Source organism: Malaya genurostris, chromosome 1 (assembly GCF_030247185.1).
Source record: "Malaya genurostris strain Urasoe2022 chromosome 1, Malgen_1.1, whole genome shotgun sequence".
NCBI lineage: Eukaryota > Metazoa > Arthropoda > Insecta > Diptera > Culicidae > Malaya > Malaya genurostris.
In genome coordinates this window covers 104,279,608-104,292,827 of record NC_080570.1, presented here as the reverse complement: position 1 = coordinate 104,292,827, position 13,220 = coordinate 104,279,608, and the positions used below count along the sequence as shown (strand labels likewise).

Here is a 13,220-nt window from a genome sequence, read left to right as displayed (position 1 = left end):
TATTCTTTAATTCCTCTTCTTTTTCTCTTATTATTTCGCCCACTTATCAATCGCCCAATAATTCACAGGTTGCCTCTAAACAACAGCCACAAGTAGTCCCCACTATATCTCCTTACCAGCCTAGTAACTCTAGCGCCCTTTGCACTAGCATTATCCCTAATCAATCCGGTAAGGTGCCTTTTGTCAATAACCCACCGCCACAGTCGCTAGAATCCGCCGAGGATAAAGCTCTCAAAGAGAAAATGCTCCAGAAGCTCAGTGTTCGCGAGCAGTGGCTTCACTCTTCACCTCACTCATCGTCACCAGGGCCAAGCGATGTCGCGCCAAGTGCAGAACCCTTAAAACCGAAAACTTCGTTCTTTGGGGGTCTTATGAATAGTCTCAGTACACTCATTAAATCCGACAAACAGCCACCCAAAACTGAAACGCCTTTACCGCTAATTTCTAAGGATTCACCCCCTAGCATTCAAGAACTTCCACGAGTCGAACATCAGCCAATGCCACCACCGTCATCACTCTGCCAATCATCTATTCTGTCACCAAAACCTCCACCATCACCAATACCGACCTTGAAAAAAATTAAACATCCAGATGTTCCCTCATCGCCCACACCTTCATTGAAAGTGACGACCAAACAACTTGAAACTCCTCCTTCTCCAACACCATCTAAGAAAAAAATGAAGAAACATAAACAAGCAACTCCATCTCCAACGCCATCTTCGAGTAGCCAACGCGTTTCGGAAGATGCTACATTCGATGAAACATTCGAAGATGACCTTAAAGATTTGAACAGCGGTCGGAGCACACCACGTTCCAAGCGACGCACACGAACCAAATCACATGAAGTGCGTCAAGATGCAGATGAATTTCTGGAGCAGATTAAACAAGATCAAGCAGCTTTGGACAAGCGCATGAAGAAAGTAGAGGCTAAAAAGTTCCAGAGTAACATGCAATCTATTAAATCAGCGGTTGAGAGTTCTCGTATAGTTGGCGTTAAAAGTGAAAAAGATGTTACGAAATTTTTCTCTGCACCTAAGAAAGAATCAACTGAACAGAAGCCGAAACAGCTTCCAAATAAGGATGTTTCTGCACTGCAAGGTGTCAATCTTTCGAAGTATTTTCCTTCATCACCGACAAAGTCAAAGGCTAGCATTGGAACACCGTCCTCGGTATCCAGTGTTGAAAGCTCCCCCATGCTTCCACGTAAAAAGCCAAGTGATACAGAACTGTTGAAATATTTTGGTCCCAATACAGCAAAATCCTCTCCGTCGTCTCCATCTTCTCTGATTTCACCTGCTTTATCCCGTCAAAATAGTAACGAGTCACCTGTAGTTGTTCGAAAAGTTATTTCCCCATGTACTGTAAATACTGTTCCCAAAGTTATGACACCAGCTGTATTAGCCCCTAGACCTCCGATGGTGCCTCTTCCTCCCAAGAAAAATGTTTTGGCTTTCCAACCTGTTAAAAAGTCAAAAACCGAAACTTCTGTACCAGTCTCTGCTCCAGTTACAAATAAGCTGGCTCCTCAACCCGTAGCTAAATTAGAATCTTCTTCCAAAACTGTAAAGAAATCTAAGCTTACCTCACCACCAAAAATATCCAGCCCACCACCGAGAAAGTCTCCCGAGATAGAAGATAAATTATTCGATGATCTACTCAAAGATATCGGTGAGTCATCGAATGCTTCATTCCAAAGTTTATGTTCTTCGGTTTCTTCCCACGATGTAGAAGAGAAGTTGTTTGAAGATTTGCTAGAAAATCTGAACAAATCACTGAAACCGGAGCAAACAACTCCCGAGAAAGCGGAACCTAAACCCAAATTGTCTCCACGAAAGCTATCCCAAGATAATGATGAGCAACTCTTTGAAGACCTACTCGGAGACGTGGACGAGTCCTTGATTGAAAATTTTGACGAAATTCTTGGTCTCCCCAAAAAGCAAAGTCCCAAACTTTCAAGAAAAAAGTCTTCTCCCAAACATTCTCCAAGGGTTTCCCCGAAGCACTCTCCACCTGCTGAGAAAAAAGCGACAAGCAATAATCCACCGAAAATGACAATAAAACGACCACCGTTTAAGATAACTGTCCCAGTCAAAATGCAGCAAACTCTGGAGGAGATTTACCTAGCTAGTTTATCAAAACTGGATACCCGATCTGCATCTACGACCAGTTTGAACTCTGTCAACAGTAAATCTAGTGATGGTGACTTAGGTAAAATCGATGAAGCATTCGAACAGTTGCTCCTAGATGAACCACTGTCGAATGCTTCGAGTCAACCGGAGCAAATCAAAATCCAGCCCTTTCAGGCCCCCCAGCGTACAACGACGAAGAAGAATGGTGGCATCCAGGAAGACGAGAAAGCTACTAACATCAAACCGCAAAAAGATTCATCGACGAGGACCGTGGCTCCGAAGGTATTGCCGTTAGAAACATCGAAGACAGAGATTGCAAAAACAATAGCAGAGAAACAAGAAACTTCAACACAGCTGAAACGAGTGCCGTCTGTTAGCGAAAAAACTCCGAGCAAAACTAAGTTAATTTCTTCTATTGTTACTGAACCATCGAAACGTGTTGATGCAACACTGACTTCCCCATCAAATACAGTAGTAAACGCGGTGCCAATAGACACAAAGAAAACAGATTCGACAGGAGAACATCAAACATCGCAAAAAAGTGCAATCGCTCAAGAACAATCTAAAACACCTATTTCGTCACGAAAAAATACTGTTCAGAAATCAGAATCTCAGCATAATTCTGTACATCCACTGAAAAGTCAACCAGCAAAGCTATTAGAGACGCGGAAACCAGCTACAACCCCAGCATTGTCTGCTGAATTACCGGTTACTACAGGCCAACCTCTCTCTTCAATAACAAAATCTATTCAAATTATTCCACCTAAAACACCTCCACATGGAATTAAAAAGATCGAAACTCTGGATGTTTCAAACATAACAAACAATTCCTCTATAAGATCATCAGAAACCCAGACTATGAACACTAAGTTAGATCCGTCTCAAAACGAAATCCCGACTAAATCAGAGTCGAAGAGATTTAAAGAAAACCCGATAGTAACGAGTTCTCAGAAGTTGTCAACAGAATCACAGCAAAATATCAACACAAACAGAAAAGTTCTCGTCAAAGAGAAAAATTTACCTGTACCAACCCCTACTCCAGTGAAAGTCATCACGATGAATACACTTGCCTCAAAGATTTTCGAACCCTCTACAATAGCTGAAAAATCTGACGATTTTACTAGAGTCAATACTCAAAATTCTGCTAAGCTGACAGCACAAACGACAACTTTACCTCATCAAGCTGGAATTGGAGGTCCTATCTCCAAAGTATTGGTACAAGAACACAACGTACCTGTTTCAAGTCCTATTCTGGTAAGAAAATCCACAATGACTGTTCCTGCCGAACAGAGTGTGAAACAAATAGAACCTCCCAATCGAATTCCATCTAATCAAACTGGCAGTCCGATTAACGAAGTGTTAGTTCAAAAACACAGTGGACCTTCATCGAGTCTTGCTGTGTCAAAACAGATAGTAAAGCCTGTAGATGTGGAGGTACGTACTGATAAATACGAAGCTCGTGGAAATCATACATTAGAATCGACCTCATCTGCTACTATGAAGCTTCAGGAACCCGCTTCAACTCAACAGCAAAGTCCACTACGACGAGAGCAGAAAGTTTCACGCATAGACATATGCGTCCAGGAACTGCCTATGAAACAGGAGCCTATTATGCAAATACTGCCGACAACACAGAAAACAGCCTTGCAGCCGTCAACACCAGTTTCCAAAAGGCAAGAATTTTTCAAAGAACTCGAAGATCATAAAGAACTAAAAGAACCTACGATATTGGAAAATAAATTGATCGAGGTTCCCCGCACACTTTCCGAATTCCGGACCTCAATTCTTACGAAACAGCAACGTTCCGACGACAAAAATGATGGCAATATTGATGAACCTGCTATGCTGCGTGACAAAATTAACGAGTTAGTAATGGAAGTTGAACCCGGTACAAACCTTGACGACATCGTCGATGAAATTCCAGTTCCAGCACAGCGAACGAAATCTTCTTTCCAAAAGATGTTTAACAAATTGCAGCGCGCAAACACTATTGCCGCACCAGAGAGGTCCTCGTTGCAGAGTATATTATTGCCGTGCAAACTAGAGATTGCTAGTCAAAAGGAGCCTGATACGAACACTGCTAAAATAGCAACAGTTCAACAACCAGTACAAGTGAATGAACGCATGCAGATCAACCTTGAACGTACGGCACAAATCAAAGAAAAGTATACCAAACCAAATACACTATCTAGTGGTATTGAGACCTCTATCCCTATAACCGTCACGAGAACATCTTCTTTCAAAATTCACTCATCGTCGCAGGAATCAAAGTCGCCACTTCAACAAAATCAAGTTGAGAGTGCAAAGACCTCCAACATGTCAATAACACAAACTGATAAGAATGAGAAAGTGCCGATTACAAACCGAACAGAGCACGTTGCTCCTGACAAGAGAACGAAGACACCACCCAAACTGAATCATAATAATGATAAATCACTTTTAAGAGACCTTCAGCTTGTTACACCGAAAAAGACAACAAGTGATACGTTAGAAACGTCCCCGGTGCCACCGATCCGTAGAGGCTCTCGAAAATCACGGTCGCCAAGTATTACCTCTGAACTGTCGAAACTTGGAGAACGCAAAGCCCTATTGAAAATAACAACACCAAGCAACATTGACAATGTGCGTAGCATATTGAGTCGTGACGATGAAAGCAAGGCGAAAGAAATTTCCAATTTTGAAGAAATACTTGATAATGTAGATATTACCGAAATAGTTGAAATAAACGATTTACTTATCTCGGATAGCAAACCGACGCAGGAAGAAGTTGTACCGTTGTGTTCGAAAGGTGAAATCATTTCAAATGTTGTCACTGAGAACAAGACGTTGGACGTCGTTGATCTGCCTTCATCCTCTACCGTAAAAACTATGAAACCAATTGCAGACGATAATCTTGAAAACTATGAAATGATTGCCAAAGCTACTGTTTCAGCGATATGCACTACTAATGTTGACCCAAAACGAAAATGTTCAGGAAATGGTCTTTCCTTAGAAGAATTCAATCAAACGTCAAAGGAGTTGACGGATAAATTCCTTACCTCTAAATTGCCTTCTTACCAAAAGCTTGAACAAGAGAAAACAAATCTCAACTCCGAATCAATGCTCAAGACTCCAATCGAGACTACAATTATACCAGGAAAAGAATTAGATCTGTTCGAAACTCTCTGCAAGCCAGAATCATCCACGATATTGAAGTTGAATGAATCCGATCTTATCAACTCGTCGTCATCTTCGCCTGAGCTAAGTGTTCTACCTGATGTAATTGAAATGACACGAAAGCCATCCGTCGAAGAGGCGCAGCCTTCTAAAGTATCTAAACATATGGACAAGATTGATAAAATCGTGCACAGTGTGCCTCAAGAGATTCAAGTTTACACGTTGCACACAGCGGAAGATAACAAACCGCTTGAACCGCAGCCATCCACTCGTGGTGTGACCGGAGAATATGCTCACATTTTGCGTGACATCACATCCGGGTTGGTTGGTGCTAATTATGGGGCTGCTGAAATATATGAGCCTCCACCTCCAGCGGTTGACGTTAAACCAAGAAAAGATTTCACAACGTATAAGAAAATGCTAGACGACATGGCTGACGAATCATGCGGCCAACCAAAACGTCCGTCTCGACGACAAAAACAATACGATCGTAGTATATCACCTGCTCTCAAACCGTTTGATAATTCCATTTGTGTGGATCCACGACGTAGGAAACGTTCTGCAAGCATTGAAAATATCGCGATCGATCAGGTGTTTGTGAAACAAGACAACAAAGTAATCGATACATTTTACGTAGTTCCCGAACGACCACCACCACTGAAGCGACGTTCTAAATCGTTTGATCGATTGGATTCATCCCGATCACACGCACGTCAACACAAAAAGTCCCTGGATGAACTCCGTGATTACGGATTTGATGTTGAGCCACCAACCGCCTCCAAGCACTTAGTTAATCCTACATTGAGGCACTTCAATATTGAGGAGTCAGATGAAGAGCTTTCTAGTGTTAGAGATCCTAGAAGGCAGCAACATATACGGAAGTGTATGTCATCAGTTGATACAGCAAAACTAGGAGTAGAACCTACGAGAGTCGATATCGATCGTGAATCTCCCATTCCTCGCAGTACTGATTTTTCAAAATGGGAAGCTATTCTAGATCGTGGTGTTTCGTACTATAGTGAACCGAAACACCATAAAAAGGAAGACATCAAGTCTCTGGAAAGAAAACTAGAAGATTTAAAAGTCGAGAGGAAACCACGACGAAAAATCACAGACAAGACTGATATACCAAAAGATTATGATCCAGAAGAGTACGTACCGAGAATCAATCGTAGATTCATTGATACTTATGAAGTGCCGGATCCCAACCTTCCTAAATCATATGATCCCGATGAGTATGTACCCAAAGCTCAGCGAACAGCACACCGTACTCATGATTTAGATACTGCTGCATCCACCGTTAGACCACAGCGGTCTTCTGCGTACGAAATGGAAGTTCCGATATCGCGTGTAGCTGGAAAGTATTATCCGGAAACAATGCATCTGGATGATATTCCACATACCATTCCTAGATCAAAGACAACTTCTCATGTACCGTTATCGTCAATTTCCTCTAGGTCTTATGATCTACCCTCCCGAGATGTCATGAAGACACAGTACTCTCGTCGTACTGCTGTAACCACTGCTGACGGTAGTAGTCGTACTCGGCAACTGCACGAAAAAGCCAACAAGTTCATTCGATCTCAAATCATTAAACACGATCCTAACCCATACATTCGTGCTATGGCTGACAGTGACGATGACGATTGTCCCGTTACAACATCGATATCTCACCGCACACCGACTACCACTAGTTCGTATCGTCCCGTTTCTACTTTTGGTGCATCCAATACGGCAGCTATTAGTCGCATTACCACTAAAGCCGTCACACAGCCGTCAAGAATGACTCATTACACTCGCAAATATGTTCCATCATCGTCTACAAATACCACCGCTCGATCGTATAATAGAGGGGGTGAATCTTCTAATCGTCGAGAGAATTGTTCAATTTCCTAAAATTAACAAACAAACTAGCTTTAGATTTCTTTTTGGATAACGTTTGATCAAAATTACGACACTCATTCACCACAACACATCAATCGAACAAGAGATCACACATATTCTTAAGCATAGCATATACCTTCGAAATTGCACCTCTACCAAAAAAAAACATAATCCGGATTCCTGGGTACGATTTAAGCTGAAATGAGGAAGTAGCTCATGACTAAAAGAGGTAATCAGCTGTTTCGGTGTGAATTTGTTTGACAGTTGGCGTTGTTTTGCTCTTTTCTTACATGCAATTACTATGCATTTAGTTTACTTTGCTGCTTAACTTGTTCAAAATTTTCTACTAGCGATCATATTCAACAAAAACTGAATGTTGATCAAATTGGCTTCTCGATATGTTTGTGGAAATTAACCTACTTTAAATTTTCGTCATTAACCTCCTGAACACTAAAAAGTCTTTGAACGGAACAGAATTCACATATAATCAGCACACTGTAAAACAAATCATTTCGGCATAATCAACTCTCTCAATGGCATAGACTAATCGAAGGATTAAATCGTACCCGAAGACTCGGTTTATTCGAGAGTGGTTTGAAATAACACACTAATCCTACCGCCAGTTGGTATGGAGCCTTGCTCCCAAGGGGCTTGGAAATCTTCTCATTCCTTGACCGGTGTCGCTTGTAACTTTGTTGAGATCTAAAACCAAAATGCAAATTGGAATTTTTCTCCTGCTCGGTGCTCGGTGTTAAGGTATTTTAACCGGAAGTTAAACAATTTTCGTTTTTTCATTGTTACAGGGTGCGTCGGACTCCGATTCGTGCTCGGATGAAATCAACTCTGCAACGGAGATTTCGACCGACTCAGAGTTTGACCATGAGCCGAGCCATCGGTTGCCACCGCGTATTTTCATCGACGACTCACATTTGCGACGACCGGCCAAAGTACAGGTAAGGGACATTGTGATTTGATTTTTTAACGAGTTTTATTAGATTTGAGTCCACGGAAACCGTTCTCGTTCTCGTCGTTCTTTTTGGTGTCAAACCTAACCTAGTTTTCACCCTACCTGCTGTTAAACCGATTGTTTGGAGCCAGACAGTTTCGAGCCTGATTCTTATACCACAACCCAACAAACTTTATTTCATGGAACTACTCTGGGCCAATTTAAGTTTTTTTTAACGAAAATGACATTAGACAAAAACAATCAAAATCAACATCATTTAAATCGTAGAACATACCTGAAATTCTGCAAAAACATTCTACCGTTACGCCTGGTTCTCCTAAGGCACTAACTTCTTCTGATTCCAACAAATAACCAACACTTCATCTTCTAATGCACAACAATCAACAGTACTGCCACGCCATCTTCGTCATTATGTTAGTAATACAATTATCTAAAATGTCATTTGCTTCTTTAAACGACGTTGACTACGACTACACAACGAAAAGTAAAATGATTTTTCGATAAGAACAGCTATTTCTAATAATGATACAAAAAAATACGAGATCTTTACATTTTGAAGCATTTCAAACTGAGCGGCATTTTGCAAACTATATTATAATGAATTTAGAATTTAACAATTATGTTGCATAATTATTTGAATGTATTAAATCAAGGGAAGGTAAATTAAGGTAACTCAACTTTTTAAGTACATAAAAGTCATAATGGTTTTCCCATAAGAACAGCGATTTCAAATAATGATACAAATGAATATGAGTTCTTCACCTTTTGAAGCATTTCAAACTGAGCGGCATTTTGCAAACTATATTATAATGAATTTAGAATTTAACAATGATGTTGCATAATTATTTGAATATATTAAATCAAGGGAAGGTAAATTAAGGTAACTCAACTTTTTAAGTACATTTCTCGAGTCAAAGAGAAACATTTCTCGAGCCAAATTTCAAGTTGAAAAGCAATCCACAGGATTAACAGGTTTCTCGGAATGTGTGGTGAAGCTACCATTTTAGTCTAACGCCAAATCAATCATCGAAATTTTCTTTCTTCCAATACTAAAGTTATAGAAAGTTTGGGAATCGAAATTGAAACCATTCATAGAATCTTATTTTATTGCTGGAGCATATTTCTTAACACACTGGTGAACTAATAAATTTCTTAAAAGACAATTTGAAAAAAAACTAACAAAATACCGATCAAAATTTTTCGTAATAGGGAATCTAAATGCAACATTCTCCGATTGGAATAACCGTCAAAGTAACCGGAATGGTTGGGTACTTTATTATCAGCTCTCTGTTGGTTATTTTTCAGTTTTATTTCCAAATAGCCCAACGTGCTTCTCTTCTGTGAGAAATCCTTCTTCAACTGATCTGGTTCTAACTGATCAAAGTCACATTTGCAGTGAATTTTCCATGCATACTTTAGCTCAGATCTTCTTCTAACGATATTCAGCAATAAATAATTCACTTAGTTCTATATTCAACTATCATAGAGCTAATATGTTTTAATACAGATCTCACACTGAAAATATGTGAGTTTTGAAATTCTGGTGAGATCGATACAGCAATAGATTATTTTAATCATTACGTAGTTGAAGCTAAAATTCTATCAGTCCCAAAAGCTCAAAATAATTGAAATTCTACCATTGACGGTAATCTTCTGCTGCTAGTTCGTTTGATTTAATAACATCATTCGACGATAATATTATCGTTAAGAATGTGCAAAAAGAAATTGAACCTATTCAATCTTTCATCAATTGAAAATTTCACAAAAAAGCGGAACAAATCAGACCATATTTTTAAACCTTCCTTGGAACTTAAGGAAGCTCTTAGAAAAAGAAGTCATATACTTCATACAAATGGCGAAAAAGTTCGAAAACTGGTTCAGCAGTTTGAGAGTATCCACAATTTTCATTTGAACGTTTAGAGATCTATTTAAAACGATGACCTATGTATATATTATAAAACATTTCAATACACCAAATAACATTACTGAGACTGACTGATTTCGATGAATTTAGTCACTCATTAAGAAACTCTAAAACATGATAGATCCTGCCAATGACAATCATATTTTTAATATTTATATTAAAAGTCTTCCCGAGACTCTTCAATAAAATGTTCAACAAGTGCTTTGTTTTAGCTACTTTCCTGACAGATTGAACTTACTTCTATTACTTTCCTAATAGATTGAACAAATCTAAAATGATTTCTATTCTCAAATCCGACAAAAAACAGCAGTAAACCCGAACTCACATTGTTTTTATGCCATTCATCAGTTCATACCATAAAGCCATGGTCCAATTTCACCTAAAAGAACTACAAATGCGCCAAATGATCCACATTAAAATAGTTAATAAAATGTCAATTGCTACACTCCATTCATAATTCAATTCATTGCAAGCGTGAATGCAAGTAAACGCTATATATACCGACTTCTCCGTTGCTTTCGACAAGACTCGAACCTTTCCTTAGTTGGCTATGCTCATACTCAACAGATCGCAACATGTCCGTGAAAATCGAAGACTACATTACGTCACCATTTACTGTCAGTTTCGGGGTTTCTAGAATGATTTATATTCTTACTATACCTAAACGATTTGAGTATTTTGCTTGAGTGCATGAACTTATCTTCCGTTGATGATTTTAAACTCTTTTAAAATCCTTGATAACGCCCGATTTTGCAGTCACACCTGTACAAACTGGTGCAGAGTAAATAGAGCGACCCTTAATGTTTCAAGATGTTCAGGTGTATGGACTCGATTATTCGATCGAAAAATTCTTCTTTAAGTGAGAATCGTTCCTCAAAGACTTGAGAGATCTTCTTGATTCGAGTTTGAACTGCAAGTAGCATATTGAATACACTATCAACAAAGCCTCTGAATTGTTTGGATTTATCTTTGGTGTGACGAAACACCTTGAAAATATGGATTACCTAGAAGCGCTTTATTGCTCTCTGATCCAGTCTACAGTAGAACATGCTGCTGCTGTTTGATAATCGTATCACCAAAATGATATTCAACGCATGGAAGCTATTCAAACATGAATTTATTTGTTTTGCGCTACCATGGAGATATCCTCTGAATCTTCCGACCTATCAAGATCGTTGCAAACTTATAGATCTCGATCGAGTTAATTCGCAGAAACGTGCTCAAGGCAACTTTTTTTTTGCTGACAGTGTTGGGAAAATCATGATCTGAAAAAGTTCAATTCACTATCACTCGGGAAAAAATCAGTTCAAGAGATTTTCTAAAAAACTCTGTAACTGAAAAAATCGCTTCCGATATTTTCATTCGTGATTCGTGCAAGAATTAATTATTATATTTTCATCAATAAAAAAATTTCTGCTTAATAAATTCGCAACTGAGAAATAAGAACTGCAATGTTTTCGATGCACGTAGGGTGGTTAATATGATCAAACATATTTTTGCCACATCCCAAATAGTGATTATAGCGATGAAATGCTGTTTTCATGCCAGATGGCTGGTTACACAACACTATTTAGATTATTCCCACCATTTAGCATGAATTTGATTCATAGAAGTAACATGAGCGCAGCATCGTCAGCAAGTCTCGAACACACAGTAGGCGCAGTGTTTGAATGGCGCGTTTGAATTTGCATAGCGGTAGTCTGCGCTCCTGTTACTTTTGCGTACGTTATTCAAGCTAAATGGCATAGAATATCGATTAATCAGTTTTTTTTACCCTGGAACTGGAACGTTCGGTGGATTTTGACATTCGCCGAAGATGTCTTCGATCTCATCCTTTTCTACGTATTTCTTCTGCTAGAACCAATTATGGCGACAATGAACAGCTTTAGCCACAGCAGATTATTTAATTGTCGTTTTAATGAATTTGACTTTTATATAACTCGTAATACTATCAGGAAATCTGTTCATCGAACATTACATAACTAATGTTAGTTTTAGTAGTAAGTTTAGAAACAATTTATATTGTAGTCAATTAAATGCATTGATTATTCGTAATATGTTGGTATTAAAAATGATAAGGTTTTATGCCTACTGGAGACATAGTGAAGTTTGATATCAACTTATCTCCAGTGAGCTTTTCCTTGCTCTAAATAAAATAAAATAAAAACATCCAGTTATCCATCAATTAGTTTATTTTCTTTTATTAGTAAATTCTTAGAAACAGTATCGTAGTAAGAATAATGTCTCATATAAATGAAAATTCTATTTTTCTATCGGAACAATTTGGTTTTCGTCTTAAGTATCGAACTATTCATCAACTTGTTAGATTAACTAACATGATGAAACAAATTATGATTTATCCACTGGAGTTATTCTTTTTGACATAGAAAAAAAGCATTCGACAGTATTTGGCACGGAGGTTGAATAGTAAAAATCTCCGACATTCAGTTCCCTGTTTATTTGATTAAAACTCCTCCAAACGTACTCTCCAGATTAGCCATTAGTATTGGAAACCTGATTTGCTACCCGTACCAGAATGTGATTCACAAGGTTCGAGCGTAGCTCAAAATTTATATAACCTTTTTACTCTGATCTTCCAAATCCCAAATGTGAAGATACAAGTCTGGTGGTCACAGGTAAAATTTTTCGAGCGATCAGTAGTCGCCTACAAAGATATAAATTAAATATTTTTAGTGATTACCTGACAAAATGGAAAATTCACCAAATGCTGTAAAAACACAAAAAATTTTTTGTCTCATAAGCCTAGAGGTTCTGTTCAGAAACCAAATAACTACCGTTCTAGCAAAATTGTCCCAAATGCAGCCATGCTCCATGCAGTACTAATTTGGTCGAGTTGTTGTTTCGCCAGGAAAAAAAGCTTCAAAGGGTTCAGAATAAAAATCCTAAAATAATCGTGAAGTGTCTCCCCTGGTATTAGTGCAAATGAGTGACACAGATCCCGGCCAGGTTCGCGGTTCAATGCATAGAGCGCCTGGAAGGATTCTCAGTGTCAGTAGGATCGTGGCACTAGCCATGCAATGATTCTGGACGCTAAAAATCGGCTGCGAAGTCTGTTGAAACAGAAAGGTCAAATTCCACAAAATAAATGTAATGCCAAGACTTTGCTTTGAGTGGCACAGACTCACAAATATAGAATTAT

At 38.8% G+C, this 13,220-nt stretch overlaps 1 protein-coding gene across 21 annotated transcripts in view; it reads left to right on the top strand.

Annotated features, from left to right (window-relative positions):
• The window catches only part of LOC131425306 (F-actin-monooxygenase Mical-like), a 153,967-nt gene that overhangs the window by 130,408 nt on the left and 10,339 nt on the right, over positions 1 to 13,220 (top strand). For 18 of the 21 annotated variants that reach the window (XR_009228959.1, XR_009228961.1, XR_009228966.1 and 15 more), the window contains 2 exons: positions 69 to 7,398; positions 7,973 to 8,111. Coding sequence is in view for 3 of the 21 variants with exons in the window: in XM_058587099.1 (XP_058443082.1) it covers positions 69 to 2,208; positions 2,304 to 2,365 (2,202 nt within the window). In the remaining 18 variants the exon portion in view is untranslated. Of the gene's footprint in view, positions 1 to 68; positions 7,399 to 7,972; positions 8,123 to 13,220 lie in introns of those variants that run through there. The other 3 variants (XM_058587098.1, XM_058587097.1, XM_058587099.1) reach the window with 2 other exon arrangements.